At 39.7% G+C, this 24,762-nt stretch overlaps 1 protein-coding gene across 1 annotated transcript; it reads left to right on the top strand.

The window, feature by feature from the left end:
- The first annotated feature begins 1,181 nt into the window (after window positions 1-1,181).
- Window positions 1,182-24,247, top strand: TOMM70 (translocase of outer mitochondrial membrane 70). Its single transcript, XM_086761875.1, has 12 exons — window positions 1,182-1,475; window positions 9,959-10,132; window positions 11,421-11,547; window positions 13,863-13,972; window positions 15,864-16,012; window positions 17,175-17,382; window positions 17,984-18,118; window positions 19,242-19,349; window positions 20,048-20,164; window positions 21,010-21,107; window positions 21,610-21,732; window positions 22,723-24,247. Exons 1-12 carry the CDS (start codon window positions 1,197-1,199, stop codon window positions 22,874-22,876), a joined length of 1,782 nt encoding a protein of 593 aa, XP_086618001.1. The 5' UTR covers window positions 1,182-1,196; the 3' UTR covers window positions 22,877-24,247.
- Window positions 24,248-24,762: the final 515 nt, after the last annotated feature.

The following is a 24,762-nucleotide window of genomic DNA, read 5'->3' as shown; positions in this document are numbered from 1 at the left end:
AAGAAATTTACAATGAGGGTGGTGGAACAGCGGAACAGGCTGCCCAGAGAGGTGGTCGATGCCCCATCCCTGGAAACGTTCAAAGTCAGGTTGGAGGGAGCTCTAAGCAACCTGATCTAGTTGGAGATGTCCCTGCTCCTTGCGGGGGGGGGGGGGGGTGGACTAGATGACCTTTAAAGGTCCCTTCAACTAGATGACCTTTAAAGGTCGCTTCCAATCCAAACTATTCTATGATTCTGACAGCCTAAACTTGACTTGCATCCTTGAGGCTACTAATATGTACAGGCAAAGTACATCTGAAGGCCTGTGTTAGCTCATCGGAAGCATCATGTGGGCGGAATTTAGGCTGTCCCAGTAGGAAGCTGTTGGCCTGTTGATATATATTGTCTGTTGTATGATTCAAATTTCTTCTTTTCTGACTTGTGGAACAGAACTGCAGCCTGTTGTGTGGAGTAGGAAATGCTTCTGCTGTGTTGAGACAGGTGACAGGGAAAAGTGGGAGAGAGGTTCTCCCACAACTTTGTCAAAATATGCCTATGTAAATAGTAATAATCCATAAATTAAGGGAGATGAAGCTCAAGCTGTTTACTACCACGCACCAAGATATATTGATTCATAGTCTAGCAGGGCAAATTTTAGTTGGGCTCCTGAGGTATTTGTTTTGCAATCTTACTGTTGTTTTTATTGTCAGATTTTTTTTTTTCTTCAGTGCAATATGTCTCTTCACAGCTATTCCTTTCATTTCCCTCCTGCCTGGTGTCATCCGAGTATAAAAAGGTATCAAAGATGACTCTTCTTCATCCTCAGCTGAGTGTTCCAAGGAAATAAGCAGAGACAGAAACATAAGCTTCCTCTGCCTACAGGTAAGGATGCTATAGTAGGCATAGACATATATATAAAATGCATATGTATCTACAGCATATATCAAATTCCAGTATTGCATGTTAAATTATTTTTATGATAGATTCGATTAATAACTTTAAAAAAAAAAAGTAAAGAAAGAAAGAAAAATGGCATTTATAACAAGGGGGGGGCTGCAGCTACTCCGCCGCGCCAGCAGGTGGCGCCGCCGCGCCGGCAGATGTCCGGCCAGTGCGGCGGACGGAAGTGCTTGCACGACCCGTGCCCTCCCGGCGTGCCCCGGGTGTCCGGTGACCCGTTTCCTCCCCTCCCGCGGGCGGCCGTGTGAGAGCGTTATGGCCGCCTCGAAGCCCGTGGAGGCGGCGGCGGCGGCGGCAGGTGGTGGCGGCGGCGGAGGAGGCGGAAGCGGTGGAGGCGCGGGGCTGTCCCGCTGGCAGCTGGCGTTGGTGCTGGGGGCGCCGATTCTGCTGGGCGCTGGCGCGCTTTACCTGTGGGGGCGGCGGGCAGCCCGCCGCGGCGGCAAGGGCGCCAGCGAACGGAAGACCCCCGAGGGGCGGGCGAGCCCCGGGCCCTGCGGCAGCGGGCAGCCCGATGGGCCCGGCCACGAGGAGATGGTGAGCGCGCGGCGGTTGGCGCGGACCCCTCCCCCCTTTCCCCCGCCCCGCGCGCGGCGGCCGTTGGTCCCCGCGGCTGTGGGAGGTGGGGAGTGGGGAAGCACCGGTTTTAACGGCGGGGACGGGGCTTGCCCCCGCTGGGCGTGGGGTGCCGGGGCCTGAGCTGGTGGGCTGGGGCCTCCTGGAGCGGGGTTGGGGGGAATGCCCGGTGTGCGGGAGGCAGGGCCGGGCGGGCCGCTGGCCCAGTGCGAGAAGCGGTTGCCGAAGTCCCAGTCGCCGCCCCGGGGGGACGCGTGTGAGGGGATGGAGCCGTGCAGCGGCGGGTGGGCTGGGTTGGCACCCCTGTCGTGCTCCGCGCCAAAGGGCGGCGAGGTCGGGCCGTCTCACCGCGGTCCTTGGTATTCGTGGATTTTTTCCTGCGTTTGGTAGGTGGTACTTTGTTCAGAGTGCATATATTTGTGCCGGTCCTGGTACTGGCACTTGGAAAAGTACGTTACTGAACGCATCTTGTCATGAAGTACACCTTAACCAGGTGACTGTGGATCTGACAGCATGCTGTTGTTGCGAGAATGTGCTTCTGCTTCTGAGGTGTTGAATAGCTGTAAGTTGCTTCCAGGAATAATGTTTTGCAAAGGAAAGCTGTGATCTGTTGTGTGTTAGTCTGAGCTGCTGGATACGGCAGAGTGGAAAGGAAAGAAAGAAAACACATTCCAAGTCTTTTAAAAATGAAATATTTTCCATGAAATAAAAAAGGCCATACAGTTCAAGCGACTGAGACTTTAGAGTAGAGTTTGCATAAATAGATATGCTCTCAAAACTTACATTTGTCCTGTTGTAAATTACCATTCTGAGAATTTTCAGAGAAAATGGTCTGTTCAAAAATTGAAGGACAGTGTGGCAGATGAGAGTCCAGATCAGATCTGTGAGTCTCTTGTATATCTGCATGTGGAAAAATGCCTCTAAGATGCGCTTTCTGCAGATCTGCAGTCACAAATGTATTGTGACAGTGACATATTACTCAGGTGAGGTTACAATTGACAAGCATGTTTGAAGTGGCGGATTTGGCAAGCTGATTTGCTTTTATAAGAAAATCCCCTTAAGATATTCCTGCGTTTTCCTTTCCTGTTCCTGTGTGTTACCCGAAATGCTCTGAAATTGTCAGACCACTGTTTAAACTTTGTCTGAAATGATCAGGAGTGAAAAAATCAACTTTGGGAGATTGGAAAAGGTCAGTGTTAATTGTGGTCATTTCAGTGATAAAGATTACTGTTATGCAAGTGGGCGGACAGTGGCAGGAACGCATGGGAGTGGTAAGGAGGGTGGCAACTTCCATAGCTAGTGAATCATAGATACCCTCAGGCATTCCTGGAAGCATAGTGAGCTAGAAAACCTACCTTGAATCTGGAGGATGTTACTTGAATGCAGTGATTTGTTCCTTCATGGGCAACAGTACTGAGCAAGTGGTGTACAGAGAACAAATTCAGACTTTGTTTACTGTGGTAACTTTGGCTTGTGGCTGCAAACAGTATCTGGCATGTTTATGGCATTGTGCTTGCTACATGTGCGCTCTGGTTTGCAGGCTGCTCGTGACCTTTGTGTAGCTGCAGTGATTTTGCTGTTAGTATGTTAACTCTGAGTTTCTTGATTGTATTTCTGAATTGCAGTATATGCTATGAAGTGGTTTGTAGTAATTCTGTAGTTGTACTTGCAGCAAGCTCTTAAAACATTTAAAACACTTACATAGCACTTGATTTAAAATATTTTTTCTCTAGCCCTTTCAGTTTGCTCCACAAATTAAATTGCTGGGAGACTCAATGCATCTAAGAATAAGTATGTGATTGAGTGGTATGATCCAGAGTTCCTTGAAGAGTGTCATTGCTTATACTTTAAAGAAATGAGAGGTATTACTTAGGGAAACTACAGAAGAAGGCATAGTTTTGCCTGATTACATGAGGTAGTTGTCTAGCTGGTCAAAATATGGCTGCGGCAGGAAAACTGATGTGACTGTAGGTTCCCTTGACTGCTTTCTGTGTGTGTGGAGGATTGCCTTCCTGTTCCTCATATCCAAAGCAGCGATGCCATGTAGATTTCATGTTTCCACACACATTTTATTAGTTATGGATGTTATTGATAGGACTCTTGATTGAAAAATACAACTGTTGCAGATGTTTACTTATTAACTGCATTGTGTTAGTCTGCCTTTCTAATGTAGTGGGTTGTTTTTGTTTTTTTTTTTTTTAAACTCAGATTTCAAATACACAAATCTCTACAGTAAATAAGAGCCAGTAATTCATTTCATGGTCTAAACATAAGAGGGAAGTCTTTTAGAAGACACATAGGTCAGTAATGAATGAGCTACCAACAGCTGTGTGTATGTGTGTGTTGGGTAACTATTCTTTCACTCATAAATGTAACTTAGGACTTGGACTTTTTCGTGCATTTCATTAAAGCAGCTGTTGTATCCATTTGATGCTCTATTCACTATTTCTGAAGGCACAACCTTGATTTTTTTTTTTTTTATTCTTTAAAAATACATAGGATCCGATATTGTCATTGTTCTTTATTCAGACTTACTATTTTGCATGCAGTTCAAGCTTTTCTTTTACCTGCTGCAGAGGCCTCACTTTTTTCCCCAGGCTGTGTCTGCACTAGAGGATTCTCCTGGCGTAGATGCACTGGCCAAGTGTGTGATCTGTGACTGACGTTGTGTTGGCAGAAGCCCTTGGCATAGGTGCTATATCGGGAAAAGCTGAACTACTTTGGAGATTCCTTCCCCTGTAAGCATGGCTTCTCAACAGTACAGTGCACTGGTACTATTGGACCAGTGAAGTGCTGATGATAAAACTGCATCTATGGATGACTCAAAGGTCAGGAAGTCAAATTACATCTGTTAATTACAGAGGCTGTCATTGTTTCTTATAATTTGGATGGAATGTGTTTTAGTTACTTGGTAGCAGCAGTTGCTTTTTATGTGCTCTCTTAGTTTGTAGTGAATGTTGCATAACTTAAACATGTTGGAGAAGTAAACTGCTTTGCATTTATCCCATTAATTGATATCTGGTTGATTCATGGGTTGGGGTTTTTTGTTTTTTTTTTTTTTTTTTTTCACTTAGTTATAACCTCTTTAACAAGTTTACACCCTCCTTGTCTGACAGGAGCGAGCACTGGTTAGTCAGTGACATCATGTGTTGGTTGCTTCAGTATTTTTTTTCTCCTTTTGCAATAACTTCCTTTTGCAAGTCTGTGGTAGTCCAAATCTCACCCTTTAACTCTTTCATCAAGTTCATCGGCTAACCGTGTCTTTTTGGTATGTGAGGAAGAATTGAGCAGGGGTTCTTGAGTTGTTTAATCAGCTGTGTAGCATTGTACAGACAAAACGTTTTGGGTCCACAGCAGTTCACTATCTTTGCAGATTTTCCTCTGATCTGGATATAGTCCTTGAGTGCAGTGGTGGGTAAACGTGGCCAAATGCCTTGGCTTTTGTGGTGCTGCGTGTTGGGACCAACAGACAACCAGTATGGCTTCTTTCCAGTATCTATTTTTGTAGCAATTGCTGAATGTCGCCTATCTCACTGCTGTGACAATAGATCAGTATATGGACAAATTGAACCACTTTGTCTAGACATACTTGTGTTGATACTTATTCTGAATTGATCTAAACAAAGTATGTAAAAAGTCATTTACGTTGTACTGTGCACCTGTTGCCTAATAAATCTCACTATCGACTCATCTTCTATGTTTCATGCCAGCTGTAGTGGGCAGATGTGGAAAATTTTTAAACATGTGTATAATGGTAACAGAACAATTGTTAGACTCCTGGCAGCTCATGTGCAGCTCGCTTATTCGTGATAGGTGTGAATGGCAAACTCATTTAAAAGGAAGGTGACTGATGGAGAATGTTGATAAATTGTACTGTAAACTTGAGCTTAATTATTTCTAACTATAATATGTCCTTTCTTGTGCTCTGAATTTGTATCTTAAGCTCATGTGGACATACTTTTTCTCATAGTGGTTTCAGTGCTAAGGAGGATTTTAAAACCATTTATACTTGGTTAATGCCTTTCACTATAGGTCTGAGATAATACTTGAGATGAATGTTAGTCAAAAAAAAAAAAAGAAAGATAAGTATTCAGTAACAGCAGGTATTCAGAAAACAACATTTTATTTTGGTACCTGATTCATCAAGAAAGTCCTCTCACTTGGAGTGGAAAAAAGAGGTCTAGACCGGGGCTTCCCCACCCCAAATTGATAAATTAAGATGGCTGAAACAGTAGTCTCCGTCCATGTCATCTGTCGGACAAGGGCTCATGCAAATCCTTTTCAACCAAAAGAAAATGCTGAAACTTGCTGCTCATGCTTCTGTTGTGCATCACTGTCATCACTGACTGGCAGCAAATTTCTTGTTCTGCTTTAAAAAACAATCTCCCTCAAATATAAGTTCCAAACTGCTAGTTTAACCGTATTGGCATTGCTGGGAGTTACTAAGCTTTACTATTCTCGCAGCTGGCAGTCTGTTGCTGTTAAGTTGCTGCTGTTTGCATGCAGTTTCTGGACATTTTATGAGGAAAGCACATTTGCTGAGGTTAAAGTAACAGTTAAGAAATTTTTGTCAGTGCTCTGTAGTCTTTAGACAGTTAGCAGTCTGCTTGTTTAGTTGCCTAGATAACTGAGTGCCTAGTTGCCTAGATAACTTATGCAAATAGGCAAGTGTCCTTTGGCTTGAACTCTGTTTTAAGAGTTGTTAGTGAACAGTTGCTGAAAGTGGTCCTAAGTACTGAGATGTTATTTTTTGGTGTAACTACAGATAACTTCTGAGCTATTTGTTTATACTGCCTTGGCAGATAATTATGAACTTCTATTAATTTTATTGAGCTAGTTTGCTTGTGACACAGATTCTTTGACCAGAAGATGACAAACTGTGACAGTTTCCCTTGTTCTATATGGACCTTCGCCTTAGGGACAGAAAATGTCCGGTGCACCACATAAAATGGCACTGGATCAGGTGAGGAGAAGCAGTGAAATTGGAAAATGTCTGTAACTATGACATTTGCAAGAAAATGGAAGAAGCAAGTGTGAGAGTTTTTGATTACTTGTGCATGAGGTAGGTTAAACTTGTATTGGTGTACATCTTCAATGTAGCAATTGAGAAGGATCACCCAAGTTGGGGAAGGCAAAAGCAGGGACTGGGAGAATGAAGAACTGTCCACTGTAGCAGAAGAGCAGGTTCAGGAACATCTAAGGAACCTGAAGGTGCACAAGTCCATGGGACGTGATGAGATGCCTCCACGGGTCCTGAGGGAACTGGTGGATGAAGTTGCCAAGCCGCTCTCCATTGTGTTTGAGAAGTCATGGCAGTCTGGTGAGGTTCCTGATGACTGGAAAAGGGGTAACACAACTCTCCTTTTAAAAAGGGGAACAAGAAAGACCTAGGGAACTACAGGCCAGTGATTCTCACTTCTGTACCTGGCAAGGTCATGGAGCAGTTTCTACTGGAAACCGTGCTAAAGCACATGGAAGGCAAGGAGGTGGTTGGTGACAGCCAACCTGGCTTCACCAAGGGCAGATCGTGCCTGACCAATTTGGTGGCCTTCTGTGGTGGGGTTACAGCATCAATGGACAAGGGACGAGCAACAGACATCATCTACCTGGACTTGTGCAAGACGTTTGACACTGTCCCGCACAACATCCTTCTCTCTAAACCAGAGACACATGGATTTAACAGACAGATCACTCGGTGGATAAGGAATTGGCTGGATGGCCTCACTCAGAGAATGGTGGTCAGCACTGGCACAGGTTGCCCAGAGAGGTGGTAGATGCCCCATCTACCACCCCCATTCAAAGCCAGGTTGGATGGGGCTTTGAGCAACCTGATCTGGTTGGAGATGTCCTGGTTCCTTGCAGGTGGGTTGGACTAGATGACCTTTAAAGGTCCCTTTCAACCCAAACTGTTCTATGATTCTACGACTGGAGGGCTGAGAAGCAGCAACTTCAGAATTTGTCAGGGTTAATTATAAGGCATGATAAACTTCCAAAAACTGATCTGATGTTAAGAATTAATTTTTGTATTTTTATTGGTGCTATTATGAAAAGTTATTGCAGCATATGATGTTACTTCTTTAATATTGGTTAAAAAAAAAATCTAATGACAAAAAAAACTCCGACAACAGCAAAAAACTGCCAACAACACTGGAGCAGCCATGGCATTTGGATATTATCCAGTAGTCCTCATCTCTAGCATGCGTCTTTATGCAGGAACTGCAGTGCAGGGCTGTCGGAGTGCATAGGATGGAACAGATGGACTGGTCAGCCTGAGGTGCACCCTGGAGTAATAGATCCCTCGGCTAAAGGGATTGGCAGTGATGATAAAGCAGTAATCTAGTTGTAATGTAGGCTTAATCTCTACAATCTTAAATAATTTTCATACTGAGAACACATGTATGAATGTTACAATATGGCCTACATCTTGTGTTTTTGGTAACAAGTAAATGGAACATCACTGAATTTTGTAGATTATTCCACAAAGACATTTCTAGTGTGGTTTGCTGTAGAAAAGCAGAAGGAAAAATTCAAGCTGTCTTTCATGCATTTAAGTTTGTCTGCTCCATATGCATAACTCTTCCCTTAGTTAAAAGAGAAGTGTTGTTGATTGGGAGCTAAATTTAGGACATACTTGAAGTAAATGTCACCTTTTCAGAATTGGGCTAAGTTTTAAAGAAACAACTTGTCAAATAAACAGTTGGCTCTCAGTAAAAATATTTGTACTTACTCTGGTTTGTGTATCTATAGAGTTACACACAGTGTACAAAAAGGGATAAAGTTAATATTTTTCAATTTGAATTTAAATAATTAAAAAACAAGAATCTAAAAACTAGGTAGATTGTCTGATTCTGTGAACAACGGAGGTGGTGCAGGTTGATTTCCTGTAAGCCCAGTGGTTGGTGAACTGTGAGAGAAGAGCTTTTCTGGCAGTAGGGATATTTAAGAAATTCCCTGCCTTATATGGTTTCACTTGTAAGTGTCTCCTCAGGAGCGTGCCTGTAGGGTACTTTTGTTCTATTTGGATACCTATTTTTATGTAGGAACTAAGACTGATATCCATTTTCTGATTCTCATGCCACAGTTGGAAATGAGGCCTTAAAAGAGGGGTTATACAGCAATTCCTGGGTTCCTTTCAAGTTTTCAGTTTTAAAAATCATTTAGATGCTAAAAAATTATCATGAAATGAGCAGACATTAAGGGAAACAGGCTGATGAAACGCAAAGATGCTTTCAAGTTTGTCTTACAGCAATCTGGATGTAGTTTGGCCTTGGTGGTGGATGAGGGGGTCAAGGAGGCAGAAGTATGGTCAAAGAGCAGTATTGACTTTTGCCAGCAAATCCTAGATGATCTTTTCAGTGCATGTGATTCAAAAGGTGAGACGTAGTGAATCCTACAGCTATTGTTTAAGGCATTACTGCCGCCAGTTTTGTGCTCTTACCCTCCTTAGAGAGGTTGGTAGGATGGCATGTGTGCTCATACTTCTGTTCATTTTGGTCTGGCAGGTTAGCCTCAACTGCCCCAAAATGCTGATCCTCGAAGGTGGGCTGTGAAAGAGGAGCAGAAATCCAGAAGGTGGATGTTAGGATCTTTTGCAGTTCTGTATTTCTTGAATGTGGGTCATACCCCTTTGATAGAGAAGCTTTTTACATCTAATTGCTTATAAACCCCAACATTTGATAACTGATCTGTAAATCTAGGGGTTACAGGTAGTAATGTGGGTTTCTGCAGAAATGCAGATAGTCAACAGGTGCTGCAGAACGTAGAGATTAATTTGGCATGGTCACAGGCCAGTTAGCCAAGTTTTCCATCCTCTGCTGAGAGTGACAGACCATGATAGTCCAGCACTTTGTATTAGCGGTTCTATGAAGCAGGTTGTGTGAAGCTGTAGAGGAGTTAGCTGTTAAGTTAGTTAATTTGTCTAGTGTATGGAAGGCAGAACAGCTTTGTTTTCCCTACAGGTTTTATTCATCTTTCTCAGTAGGTCTTTCCATGAAGTGTTTTTCATATTTAGTTAATAGTCTGCAGAGTCAGCTCTGGTCTTATAGGCTATATGTATTTCAGTAGGAAACTTTTCCTATTTGAATTGCTTTGAGGGTTTTGTTGTCTTCATGTATTTAGTCTTTGGAGAAATAACTTATCTCATCGGTTCTTCTGATCACCAGTCATGTAAGAGTAAAACCTGTTCAGCTTTCCAAAGAGTAATCGCTGCATTGCTTAATTCCATTGTAGTGAATCTTTTGAAAAGTTTGTCTCCTATCTGTTATACTTGCAAAATAAATCTGTTGTGTTTTTCCAGGAAATGGAAGGAGTGAGATTTTCGGAAGTCTAGGCTAGAGTTTACCACTCAGATCCATTTTATATCTTTGAAGATCAGCCCTTAAGTATATACCTTGAATGTGGTGCTGCTTTTCTTACTTGAACTGAGCTTTCACTTTCTTTTTCAGAGCCCTCTTGATAGAGCCCAAGCAGCCAAGAACAAAGGAAACAAATATTTTAAAGCAGGAAAATATGAGCAAGCTATTCAGTGTTATACTGAGGCTATCAGCCTGTGCCCTCCTGAGAAAAACCTTGATCTTTCTACCTTCTATCAAAATAGAGCTGCTGCCTATGAACAACTGGTAAGAAAGTAAAGATAATTATGTGTTTATTCTAAAAAGTTACATTATAAATTGTTTATTTTGTTGCTTTTGTCCACTGAAAGATCCCAGGTGGTGATATCTGCTGCCTTCACAACAAGATGCTGTTGCTTGCAGCTATTTTTCACTAGGTCATCATACTTTTCCACACAAAAAAAAAATTATTTTCAGTTAACTATTCTCATCTATCTTACTTAATTCTTATGTGTTCCATTCTTGAAAGGCAAGGTTTTAATTTCTTACCCTCTCGAACAATTTTCTTGTATGTAAGTTAATTTTGCTTCTTTCTAGTAGAGTGTTTCTTTAACTATCAGGTGAAAGGCCAAACATTTTGAAAGGATGCTCCTTCGAAAATTAAAGAACAACAAAGAAAAATAATGGGAATCCTACTAAAGCCCAAGACTTAAATTTTGCACGTGTGGAAGTAACATTTACTTGATAGCTAAGTATGCTTGATAGCAGTTTTAGAAGTCAGCCAGTGGTGTTTATTTTGGTATCAGTAGATTTGCTTATGAGGTCAAGTTGGTGAGCCATATAAAAGAGTGGGAAAATTGGCTTTGTACAGTCTGAAGTATCAAGTGAGAGACTGTGATTAGAGAAGTCTAGTCTTGAAAGTTAAAGGAGAGATAAAACAGTTCTTGTCTAACCAAATAGTACTTATAACACTAATTCATGCCATAATGAATTCCAAATGTATGTGGTTCCTCTTTTTCAGTTACTAGAAAAGCCTGTTTTGGTAATCAATTTTGCAGATAAATGGATTTTTAGTTCTTAATACCCTTGACCAGCTCTGCTCTACATATTCATTTATCATCCCTTTAGTATACATAGCGTAGTAATGTAGTGTAGTAAATTGAAATAACAATCTTTTTAAAAGTTTTTTAGTACTTTGTTAAACTTATTTGTTGGTTTTCATTATGTTTTAATCTTTTTTCTTCTATTTGTTTTGTACAAGCCTTTCAGTCCCAAGTTACCTCCTGCAAGCATCTTCACATCATTATCTTCTCTCATATGTTTTGTACAACTGTTTGGTTTCATTTTTCTGTAGGAATTCCTTTTCTGTTTTGTGGCTCTTCTGGTGCAGGTGGCTTCCAGTGGTGCCTGGCAGTTTCTTACTGAGAAACTTGCAGAAATAGAAGCAAGCAGGTAGAACCAGAGCCCTGGGAACTGCAGCTACTGTTAGGTGGGCATGCCCTGGAGTTGGTAGTGGAAAGCTAATATAATGCAGCTGAGTTGGGCCTCTCTCATTATATTGTTTTTCTACTCACAGCAAAAATGGATGGAAGTGGCACAAGATTGCACGAAGGCTGTTGAGCTTAATCCTAAATATGTAAAAGCTCTCTTCAGACGCGCAAAGGCTCATGAGAAGCTAGACAATAAGAAGGAGTGTTTAGAAGGTGAGTGTCTCTTGATATGTATGCTTAAAAGTGGAATTATCTCAGGTGCTTTGGAGATTGTTTTGTTTTTACTTCTGTAACTACAGTAATGCAGTATTTATTATTATATCATTCTACTTCCATACAGTGAACAAACTTTCTTCCCTGTTTTAGAGAAATGGTACTACTACAAAAACCAAGGTGTTTTTGCAGGTGGAGATACATGGTCAGAAACAAGAGTATTACAGTCATTTGAATGCTTTTGACAGGTATTAAAAGGGAAAACAGCTTCAGTAGCATTTCATTCTGATCTTTTAACTGTTACAAAAATCGGAACAGATTTAACCTTTTTTTTTTTTTTTTTTTTTTTTTTTTAATATGAACACTATATATTTGGCAGAAACTACTGTGTCAGATCCTTCCAAATACTATTCCTAACAGAATACATTTTGAACTGTCAGGAAGATGTGACTGAGAAGCCATGAAAATTAAGGAGAACTACAGGTCAGGTGTGTTGTCTGAGGGCACTTTTGAACTAAGGGACACTGCTTGAGAGGAGGCATTTAAATTTCATCAAGTGAAATGATTCCTGCTGATGTAAGGTTAAAAGGCAAATGAAATTTTCGGCTGTGCTCATTATCAAAGAAGGACAGAAAATAAGGCAGTGCTCTAACTGGCAAATCTAACTGTTTAATTAAGTTAGCTTCGTTATGTGTAACAGCTAAGAACTAGGTCTGCTAAATTAGAAGGTGAAGATTTTATTTATCCATCTATTTATTTATCTGCTGGCAGAATGCCTTTCTGGCCTGTAAGACCATAGTGACTAGAAACAGAATACTTAGGTCATTTAGTGTAGTCCTCTGCAATCACTAATTGACTAACCGCTGCACTTCCAGAGTGCTATAATAGAATCTAAACCTTATGTAGTTGCGATAAACTAACAGATGATAAAAGCCCCAAGAACGATCAAGTGTCCCTGCTTGGGGCAGGATAGCTTTTAAAGGTAATTCCTTTTTAACATTAGTAGCAGCAATGTTTGTAGCAATTATTTTCAACTTTGGTTTGTGTTTGATTTTTAGCTTGCCTTTTTTTTTTTTTTTTTTTTTTTTTTTTTCAGATCTGAAAATTACTTGCTTTTTCTGCACTACACCAGTTTTCTAATACAATACTGCTTTTAACTACCAACTGTGCATGGCCAGTAAAATCTCAGGAAGTAGAATATGTCCGTGTAGCGAAGGAAAGCAAAAACAAACAAACCCTAGAAAAACGCACTGCCACTATCAAAACCCCCCATCCCTGGCAGTATAATTTGGGAAGATGTTTCTGCTTCACCCAAGTCTGGGCCCTAATTTACAGCTGCCCGCTTTGGGCACAGTGTGTATGCTAAGGTTGTATAGCATGAGATTACTACATCTTTCTCACTCTTTCTGGGTGTAGCGTGTTTTCCCAGGGACTCCAATGTGCTTCTTGACCATGCCAAAGTTGTGGGGAGTTTCTGTATAATTGGTGGCATAATAGCACCTATAGCAGTGCAGAATTACAGAAACTATACTAAAACTTCAGGGTAAGACACTTGCTTTTTATGTGTACTCAAACAGTGAAAATTAAATAGGAAAAATGAGAGGTAGTATTGCATTAACTAGAGGATCCAGAGAAATAATGTTAATATACCATAAGAGCTCATTTCACACTGCGAAATATGATTCAGGCAGCAATAGGTTAACATTTGCAAAGCCTTCTGTGTATGAATGAAAGTACTGTGATATGGGCTAGCACTTTAAATAGGCCAGCAAGGTATTTCTCTTAAACTTGCTCCATTCCAAAGAGGTGAGGAGAAAAATTTGAGATACAATATGGAAAGATTTCTTAAACTGAGGAAAAAGCGAGATGTGATGGGACTGATTGTGAATTTTAAAAGTAGAAAATTAGGACCAGTCCCAGAAGAGAAGCTGTGTTAGCACTTTTAATGCTAACATAATATGAACATAATTACTGTCCTCAAAATTTCAAAATTTTGAAAGCCCCTTACTGGAGGTATACATTTTCACTGTTCATCTAAGTGTGTTCTTCTCTAGATAAAAACATGAAGATAAAAATAAATGTAGTTGCTTTCATTCACTGTCATAAAGTCCTTTTATCATAAGGAGATAATTTTGGATACAGATTTTTATCTTGGAAAACATGGTAAATACAGCAAACTGGAAACAGAGGCTTTTGCCCTCAAACAGGGCGTGTGTTAGTTTAGCAGTGACTCACTGTAACAGTGGCACATTTTAGTGTACTCCACTGACTATCAGCATTTGTCTTTAATCTCACTTTTGTATGTCATTTCCTAGATGTCACTGCAGTCTGCATTTTAGAAGCTTTCCAAAACCAGCAAAGTATGTTACTAGCTGATAAAGTTCTTAAGCTCCTTGGAAAAGAAAAGGCCAAAGAGAAGTACAAGGTAGGACCTGTGGTATTGCTGGCACACTCTCATTTTACCTGACTGGTTGTTGAAATGTTGATTGTTGCCATTATGTCAATAGTTGTAAGCAAGTCACTGTCTTCGTCTGCTGAAGTGCAAGAATCAACATGGATGGTTTTGTACAAAGCTATTATTGTACCCATGTTGTTTTCCTTTGGGACCTGTCCGAAGTTCTTGAAACCTCAGTAGGGAAGAGGAGTCTATTTGTAACAATTGTTTCCCTTTAATAATCAAATTTATTATGACATTCAGGAGATGCCCTAAGTTGGTGTGCTGCCCTACATGGGGCTTTTCTGGACTTGCAACATAATAGAAACAGGATGTATTGGAACAGCAGTAGCCAAATGTATCTTTGCACATCAGGTGGTTGAGTTAGGCATGTGGGTTGAGATAGAAAGGTTTATAAATAATAATTGAAAATGCATAAAAATGTTGGTTCCATATGTAATGAATAGCTTAAAATGAGAAGAGTGACGATGGAGGAGTTTTTCCCCCAGCTTGTTCCTGGTTTTATAAATAGAAGTTTCACGTAGGAAAGATTAAGTTAAACAGCAGAACTTCTACATTTTAGAAAGTAGCAAAATAATACCATTTTAAGGTTAGTGTTTGTTGGGATTTTTTTGAGAATAAGAAAAGCAAAAAAGCATTGCTTAAGAAAAAATGATGCAGTGCAAAGTCACATGTTTTTATTAGTGGTCAGACTTCCTGATTCTGTCTCGAAAAATACGCTTTCATATCCTGGCTACCACAGATTACTTGTGACATTCAGTCGCAGGCTGTTTCTGTTCCATTTCTCTAAATAGGTGCTCATACTTGTACTTTTCTATTTTGGCACTCGGATGTCTTTGTGTTAATGTTTGGAAACTGCAGAAAAGAGAACTATGGAAGTATAGGAGTAGCCAGGAGCAGTCATTTTAAGTGGCTGTAGGTTTACAAAAAAAGTTGGGACAGGTATTAAAACATTCTTGCTCCTTTTTTTTTTGTTTGGTTTTTTTTTGTTGGGTTTTTTTTTTTTGTTTGTTTTTGTTTTTTTTTTTGTTTCGGTGGCTGAAGTACTGAAATCCATCTTGGGTTTGAGATGCTGGATTTCTTTCCTATAGAAACTCACATAAATGTGTGGTGTTGAAGTAACAAAAAACGAATTTGTGCTTTTAGTGTGGTGGTGGTAGCATCCTAAGTGTGCTTCAAATAGTATTATGATAGAACTTAATAGAGAGATTCAGACGAGTGTAGTCAGACATATACTGCAAGAGAGATTGGATTGTAATTGTTGTGTGCAGTGTTCATTTTGAACAAGAAATATTTTTTGGCTGTAGAAAGGATTTTGTACCTGAGAGGTACTTCTAGGACTTCAAGTAAAATGTTTGTTGTCTGGGCCAAGCTCCATATAGAATTAGGATGTTTCCTTATTAGTTTTCATTGTAACAACAGGCAGCACCTTCTTTTGGACGTCCTGGAGAAAAGGGCAAATTGCTATTCAGAATCTACTTGAATTTAGGCTTATGCTTGAACTGCCAACTTGCATTTTTCACCCAATTTATGTGCTCACATACTGCTTTAGTACACCTACCCAATGTCTTAAGATATCCTAAGAGTCCTCATTTCTAGCCACACATGCAGAAAGATACTATCTCCCTCCTCGTGAATATCTTCACTTTATTTCTACTGGTGGTGGTGATTGCCTTGTGATCTGAAGCTTAAATAATTCCTAAATGTTAAACTGTGAAATCAAAAATAGCAGACTATCAAATGAGATAGTGGGAAGTCATATATTGGTTCTTTCATGAATGAATTTTTTTATAATCACATTTGTTTATCAATTTCCATATTTACCATCTGATCTTACCGTCTAATGACTTTTCTCTTTCAGAATCGTGAGCCTCTGATGCCCTCACCACAGTTCATTAAATCTTACTTCAGTTCTTTCACAGATGATATAATCTCCCAACCTTTGCTTAAGGGTGAGAAATCAGATGAAGATAAGGATAAGGAGGGAGAGGCTTCTGAAGTAAATGAAAAGTGAGTGTAATGTGCAGTTGGGAAGTGTTTGGTGTTGGGATTAAGTTTTCAGTGATTTTGACATTCTGCTCAGTGTAACTTGCTGTTGATTTTATAGTACTTGGCGTGGGAAACCCTGTGGTAATAAAGCGAGCTTATGAAGTGAGATCAGTATTAAAAGTGAAACTTTTATGAAAGCTGACTGGCTGTTTTCAAACTGTAGGTGGCTTCAATCCACTAAACAGAGGAAGGACAATGAGATTGGGAAGATATGCTGAATATTTACTATAGTCTCATAGTAAATCTTAGGAGATGGGAGGACTGGAAAGGGCTGAATGATGCTTCTGGAGAAAGGAATGTTTTATACTGAAGGGGAGTTTCCAAGGAAGAGAGCAAGTTAGTCTTTGGATTGGAAGAGAGAAGACAAGCTAGGAAAAGGGTCTTTGTTAATGAAAACTATGAATTTACGGCAACTGAGGCTGAAAGGGTGTTTTATCTTTCTGGAATCAAATTGCATATAAATGAGAGGTTTGTTCTGACAAAAAAAAAGCTTGAGCTTTTTCTTCTTTTGAGTGGAGCTTGACCACCACGTGAATGGTGCTTTAAATTACTATGCTGCATTCCACTTTATTTTTGGAAGATAACACTGCTGTCAGTATGGAAACCATTGCAACCAGTGTTACTTTATTAAGTAAGAGAGGGTGTCCTGATCTATGGACAGATTCACTGCATCCAGGACACTTAGCTGAGGACAAGGCAATGCTTACTGTAGTTTTTACCATGAAATCCTTTCTTCCACGAATAAGCTGCACATTGCTAGGTATAATATTTCACTTTTCTGACCTGGAATTCCATCCCAGCCCTCTTATTTTAAGGCAGAGATTATCACTGTCCTTAATGTGAAAAAAAAAAACATTTCAAGGGACCAATGAAGCTCAAGTTCAAGAGCTTTAAAACATTTTTCTTCTTAATTTCCATTGTAATTTGGCCATTCTTTGTCTAAATTGTTTTCAGTCAGTGATGGCTCCATCCAGGAATATTTGTAACTTTACTTACTATGCTGGTCTTTTAACTGAATATAGCAAAAGGTAGTATTTGTTACGATTTAATGAAAAATCTGAATTGAAATTGCAGTGTTCAGTGAATGCATGTATATATACAACTGTTCTTACATCATTTACAGCTCTGGCTATTTGAGAGCAAAACAATATATGGAAGAAGAGAACTATGACAAAATTATCAGTGAAAGCACAAAAGAAATTGAAGCAAAGGGAAAATACATGGCAGAAGCTTTGCTTCTGCGAGCAACTTTCTACTTGCTTATTGGCAATGCAAACGCTGCCAAACCGGACCTAGATCAGGTCATCAGCATGGAAGATGCAAATGTGAAGGTAAGAGTCTGTCACAGCTGGATTATAGTTTGGGTTGAGAAAATGTAGAAGTTGAAGGATAAACTTGCAGTATACTTCAAGATGTTGTTTTTCCAAGTTTTCAGAATCTTTAATGGGAGTATTCTGGTTTATTTACTATTTTGTCTTTTTATTCCTGACAAATTGTTTCTTTAAGGGCTTGTTGATTTTTTGAGACGGCTGTGCTAAGTAGTACAAACCGAAGAACGGAGGAAGTTGAATGAATTGGAGGCCTACCTCGTCTGAAAAATCAGTTCATAGATAACAAGAAAAACATTAATTGTACTTGCATGTTGAACTGCTTCAAAAAATGTTGATGTATCTCTAAGCACAGGGAACCTGTCTTATAAAGGATTTTTGGCGTGTTGAAAGTCCATTGAGATGGAAGCCTAGGCTGACATATTTGAAATTAAGCAAGGGAGTTGATTTGTTTAGAGTCAGTATGAAATTTATTCTTGCTTCGAATGAATGAAGTCTGTCAGTGGGAGAAACTGGTCAAATGAAAAAATTACTGTATTGTAACAAAGCCTCAAATCTGGAGGAATGATGGACTGGCTAATGCTTCTTTGAACTTTTTTTACAGCTCCGAGCTAATGCTCTGATCAAACGAGGAAGTATGTATATGCAGCAGCAGCAACCTGTTCTGTCCACTCAAGATTTTAACATGGCTGCTGATATTGATCCTCAGAATGCAGATGTTTATCACCATCGAGGACAAGTAAGAAACATTAGAGATTTGTCCCAATACTGGAATATTTCAATGTATACTAAAATAAAAATAAAGATCAGTACATCATCAGAGATACTTTATACTGTTTGTGGCAGAAACACATGAACTCCTAATCTGGAACTGTTGCAGAATAAACACGCAGTGTAATTTGCAGGTTCAGGTCAGGCAAAAGCAGTTTATTTCTGTAGCTATAGGAAAGAACACAGAGCATCAGAGGTTCAGCCCTCTATCAGTACAAACTCTGACTTAAAAGTAAGAGAGCTGATATACATTTACAGCAGATACAAGCTGCTTGGGAACGCGTGTTCCCGATAACTCAGGGTCTGCAGCACTGCAGCCTAGACTTGCACTTGTTCAGCTCATTGTTTTCTGGCCTGTGACATTGCTGTGTCCTTGACTAATTTCTAGACCTAGAGAGGCCTGCATCCACAGAACTGTAATATAAAAGGTGCTGGAAGGAAAAAGGAAACGCTGCCATATGCAGATATGCTAAGTTGTATTCGTAAGGAAGACTTCCATGGATCAAGTGCCTCTCTCCATGAAGTTATTAGATCTCTTTAGTGGTCTTTAGAAATGAGAATGGGGTTATGTATTGATTGAAGGGAATTGAAGTTTTCTGCAGATTGAAAATTAGTGTTTTACAGTAGCTTTACAGGAAAGTAAGAGAACGATGAAGTGAGTTCCACTCTTGTGGAGGAATGAGAATAGAAAAAAAAAAAAAAAAAGTTGAAATGCAAGCTGGGAAAGCCAAAATGTTTCAACATCCAAATAGTCGACGGGCATTAACTCTAGAGAGGAAAAGCAACTTGAAAAAATACAGCATAGTTTTGGAGACTGGTCGTAATGTTAAAGCAGTAATGGCAACAGTCTAAAAAGCCAGCGTTCTCAATCCCTACACGTATCCATTGCCTTTTTGTGTATGAAGCCAAAGTTTCACTGGTGGCTTTGTTATTTTATGGCTGTGATTTTTAGTCATGAGTTTTGTAGGTTTCTAGGCAGTTCTAAGACTAAACTGGAGGCTATATGAGTAACTGACGCTAATTGAATTATCACTTAAGTGTCTGAAGCACAGATTAAATACAGAAATAGGATTTTCTTTCATTCTGGCTAGCTGAAAATCCTGCTTGACCAAATTGAAGAGGCTGTAGAAGACTTTGATGAATGTATCCGATTGCGACCCGATTCTGCCTTGGCTCAAGCACAGAAGTGTTTTGCTCTGGTAGGTAACATGCTGGTGTTTATCTGGGTGCTTTTTCTTCTTAAAGAGTTCTGGAAAACACATTGTGTTTCTCTGTTTTATTCTGATTTAATGGAAAAGTTGGGTAACAAACATCTCAATATCTTTTAATGCTAAGGTAAAGAAATAATGCAACAGTTTATTTTGCTGCTTTTGTTTTGCAGTGTTCCTTGTTCAAACAGTAGGTCATCTTTTCTGTTTTGTGGTAGAGGAACACAAATCTTCACCCTTAATTGTATCATAAAATAGATTTAAATAAAGCTTAACGTGAAAACAGTCATCTTCAAGAAACTGGAAACAAACTATTTCAAGCTAGTTCAATGCCACCATATGCAGGAACCTTCTTGAGGACAGCTTTGCATGGTGTGAACAAGGAGGAATTATATGCTTTGAACTTCCAGGCTTTTGAAATAGAGAGAGGCTGCTGGCAACTATCAGGCCTTATGGCTTCCTTCTGTCACCCTTTCTCCTCTCCAAATCCATTCTACCAGAGACTTGGACACACAGTAGGTTCCTAAAAACAGATTCGGTAGGATGTACAGGCACGTAACCTTCTAGAACTTGTAATTGTTATGCTGCATGCATCTCTTGGGGCAGAAGGTAGAGAGGTCTGAGCTTTTTTTTTTTTTGGTATTGTTTAATTTTTTTTCCTGTTTTCTTTCTTTTTCTTTCTTGAATAGTATCGCCAAGCTTATACAGGAAATAATCCTTTGCCTGTGCAAGTAGCCATGAAAGGCTTTGAAGATGTCATAAAAAAATTTCCAAAGTGTGCTGAAGGCTATGCACTCTATGCTCAGGTACATTTTTCTCTATTTTAAAAATGCTGCATTCTCTTGAACCTTTTATCATGGGTAACATACATTTCTTCAAATAATGTATTCAGTTTTTTGAGAATAAGTTCTGAGATAACACTTGCTGTCTTTAATAAGCTGCCTGAATTTATGGGTATGGGGGTTCTGGGGTAGAGGAAGTAGAGGGGGAATTGGTGGAGCATAATATAAATGATGAGAGTCAAGGGTGTGTATAAGGAGACAAAGGTCTGGCATACGCTTCCTGTTGAATTCCTACATGTGGCATCTCACTTGATGGGTGTCAGTAATTTTCTAGGTAATTTGGGAGTTAAATTCATGAAACTAGGTTAACAGTTTTGTTCTGCTACAAATGGCATGTACTGATCAAGCAGAGTTTAGTACAGATGTTCACAGTACATTTGTAACAGACTGTCATTTCGTCTCTAAGAAAAAGTACTGCCGGTTCTAGTATGAAGCATGAGATCTTCTGATTTTAAGTAGGCAGGCAATATGGATGCGTCTCCTTTTGAAAGATGTGTATTTGAAAAAATAAGTTGAGGATTGCAGGTACAGACTTTTAGACTGGTTTTTACTTGCCGTATACTTAGCATGTTGCTTGTGGATCTCCCATTCCTGTGATCCGTAATTTGTGCACTTAAAGCCTAGCAGCTCTCTTCTAAAAAGCCTCAATTTTGAAACTTGACTCTGGTAACTGATGTGCCTGGCCGGCTTTATAATGAGAGAGCTGTATCCAATCTCACATCGTCAATATGGTTTTAATTGGAATTAGCCCTAGTGTAGAGTGCATGTTTTGGTTGCATATCGACATACCGGTTTCTCTTTTGATGCAGGCGCTAACTGATCAACAGCAGTTTGGCAAGGCTGATGAAATGTATGATAAATGCATTGACCTTGAGCCAGACAATGCTACTACATATGTTCATAAAGGGTATGTGCTGAGTTTGTGATTCTTTTGGTCAAGGGCAGTTGTCATATTTAGATGAGTCAACCTGAATTGAATGTTTGTGTTTAGAAATTTAGCCAGGAGAAATAACTTTGTGAAGCAGAGAACAGCATCTTAGTGCTGTTAAATGTATTTCTATAGTTTCTCTTGACTAAACTGTAAATAAGTTTCAGGAAAACTTCAGTAGTGTTCATTTCTATTTGAGTTTGTACTTTAAGTATACCTGACTTCTACTTTAGCCCTATCTTAATTTCAGTTTTGCGCTGAAGTTTTCTCTTCCATAACAACTTGTAACAAGTCATCTTGGGAAGAACTTACCTTTCTTTAGAGTCATTAAACTGGTAACATTGCTTATTGAAAGTGACTTTCACATACATGTTCTTAAAAGCTATGAAGTTACTGTCTACCCTGCATTTTTTTTTGCTTACATGATCAGGGTTTTGGGAGGAGTATGTGAAGTTTGTTCTAAATTTTCTTTCTCTTCTAGTTTACTTCAGCTCCAGTGGAAGCAAGATTTAGACAAAGGGTTAGAACTCATAAGCAAGGCCATTGAAATTGATAACAAATGTGATTTTGCATATGAAACCATGGGAACAATTGAAGTGCAAAGGTAATGTTGAACTGCAGTGTTAAGAGTTCTTAGTTACGTTTAAAATTACAGTACTCCTTTATATTTTCTTATGGCTCTTAAGACTTTCTTAAGATCTTCTCCCCAGTGCTGTGCAAGGCCAGCATTTACCCAAAGTCCTGATTTCTGTTCTGTAACTCTTGGGTAAAGCCTTCCTTTCTCTATGGCATAATTCTGCTTTATGATCTGACAAGTTTCTGTGTTCACCAATTCTGTACTTACTGGACGACATGCAGATGAGTCTGTGAATGTTTAAATACATCCCTTCTGCATTTAAAGTGACTTTCTTAATTGTTACTAGGCGTCCTGTGTATCTAATGTAATCCTTAAACATATTTAGTACTGAGGATCCTGAGCTATACTCTCAAGCCTGACAATTTGGGTTTAATTCCAACAGGACTGCAGTTCTGAGTTCACAAGGTAAAGAGGAAAGACTAATGCACTACTCTGAAACAGTGCATTGTATTACAGTTGTGCAAAAGTTTGGAGTGTAGCTGAAAAAGTTTGGAGCGTAGCTGAGAATACAGTTGAGTGTGGTGGGGGTGGGGGGGGTTTGGTGTGGTTTTTTTTTTTTTTTTTTTTACATGTCTAGCCATCAAAAGGACAGACAATTAAACAGTTGCCATGAGAAATTTGCAAGCATTTCCCATTTAAATAATGTGAGCTCTTGTCTCTGCTACTTTTCCTCTTGAGTATACAAACTCATTTCAAGGGAGATGAGGGTTCATTTAGTTGTCCCAGCGTTATTTTTGTAGTAAGCTTGGTGTCCTGTGAAAAACATTTATCCCCCACTACCACCTGTGGGGGCTCTCAAGAGGAAGGCTGTTTAACAGCTGTCCTAGTTGCTTAGGCTTGGTAATAACGTCTCTGTTTGCTCATCATCATCACAAATTCCTGAAGGAAAAAAGATGCTGTAGAGATGAAAAGATTGCTTTGCCAGTCTTAATTGGACTACCTTTTGGTTTGTTTCAGAGGTAATCTGGATAAAGCCATTGAAATGTTCAACAAAGCTATCAACCTGGCCAAATCTGAAATGGAGATGGCCCACCTTTACTCACTCTGTGATGCTGCCTATGCCCAGACGGAAGTTGCAAAGAAGTATGGATTGAAACCACCAACACTGTAAAGAAACGAGGAGGAAATGACGTTCTAAAGTGAAGTTGCCCACTTCGGCCAGCCCTAAAGACGCTGTTGCAGACCATGTTGAATGGTGGAACTTAGTTTTTTCCCGTTCGTGGTGTTGTCATTTGCTACATCTGTTAAATGTTTAGGTGTTGTGGGAGTGGTTATTCAAGGAAATATGCAGTGTTGCATCTTGTTCCTTCTGCAGCAAAAACCTTAAAGTGTGTTAAGGGAAATAATGTTGCAGGGGAACAAAAGGAAGGTATTTTGGCCATGCAAATAAAAACTTCACATTGGTTCATTTGGGTGATTATGTTGTGGGCGATTTTTGCTTTATTGAAAAATATTACAGCATGTGGGTTTTTTCCTGTTGATTTTAAAGGTAATACTAGTCAATGCTGTAAAATAGGTTTCTTTTTTATATGCAATTAATCCTTGAGGGTTGATTTTAATTTTGCAAAAAGGAAAAAAAATTAATTTTCAAACTGTTTAATAATAGAGGGTTTTTTTTAAGTCAGTAGATGTGGAGAGAATCCCTGTAAATATATGCAAGCATGCACAATCTTCTCTTAAAGCCCCTCCCACCCTCTGCATAACTTAGAAATAGTCCTGTGGCAGCTATTGGGGAATTAATTAGATAGTCCTTATCTTCACCCCAGAAAGCCCTGGCACGCTGTGTAGGAGAGCTAGTACAAAGGATGGTTAGGGAGAGGTCAGGTAACACTGCTTCAGTGTAGGCTTTACTGGAAGAAAGGCTGTGTTCCTGTGCCACAGTCCTTACTTGAATGTCACAGGAAATCGTTCTGGAAGGTTCAGAGGGACTTTCAAGAACAGAAAGCACTGCTGGGAGTAGAGCTGCCAAGGTAAGGTCATGCTTGCCTATAATCCTTGTAATCTCTGACACGCTTGCTTAAATGTAACAGCTAATAGACCATCTAAATTCTCTTCAGTCCCTAGAGACTGCTGTGTTCTGATCTGCTCCTTGTAATAGCCCTTTGCAAGATTAACTGAGGTAAGGAACAAAGCATGGCTAAAACGTCAAATAATGGATTTAGAATCTGTACTGGTATCCTTGTTCTTTAGACCCTGTCTTGTTCAAGATTGCTAATACTGTAGGAAGGAAGCAACTGTTCTGCAAATAGCAGATTGGCAAGTTATTAAATGCTGTTATAAACCATCTTCCTCTAAGCTAGGAACTTCACACAGGGCTCTCTTGCTTTAGTCAGTCCATCTTGCCTCTCCCTGGATTGATGTGGCTGGATAAACCTCATGCAAATAATTGATGTAGCTTAATTTACCATACACTAATTAGGGCTTCTTTCCATCCTGCAATCATAGATTTGCTTATGCTGAATTGTCGAATGTGTTTCATCTCTTAAAGAAATGAACTATGCTGTGGTCAAATTGTCTCGTTCTCTAGTTGTGCCAGCATTTAGCAGCAGCTTGTATTTTCAACTTGACCTTCCTTTCTCCCAGCAACTGCGGTTGAGACTTCAAATGATGGAGAGTACACATAATGATTTAATATTTCTATTTTAACTAGCTCAGTAGGTGATGTGAAATCATAGCGTTGGTGTAGAAATGAAGTCATTGGAAGGTAGTGGCAGCTTCTAAGGGCACTGCACGTAACAAGTGTCGGATGTCTTCTGGAACTTCCGATCACTGCATCAGTTACCTGAGAACAAAAATATGCCAGACTGACTGATGTCTCCTGTCCTCCTGAGGAGTTTTTATTCGCATGGCCTTATTTACATTGGCATTTTCCCCTCTTCACCATACCTGTACCTCATTCCTTACCCCACCCAATCGAATAACAGAAAAAAGCATGTGCTGTTGAATACTAGCATTCCAAATCATCACAGACTTTTGCCTGTTCTTGAACTAGTTTGA

This window comes from Chlamydotis macqueenii, chromosome 1 (genome assembly GCF_036417535.1).
Source record: "Chlamydotis macqueenii isolate bChlMac1 chromosome 1, bChlMac1.mat, whole genome shotgun sequence".
Taxonomy (NCBI): domain Eukaryota; kingdom Metazoa; phylum Chordata; class Aves; order Otidiformes; family Otididae; genus Chlamydotis; species Chlamydotis macqueenii.
Note: the sequence above shows the minus strand (reverse complement) of the source record. Positions and strands in the feature narration are given on the sequence as shown.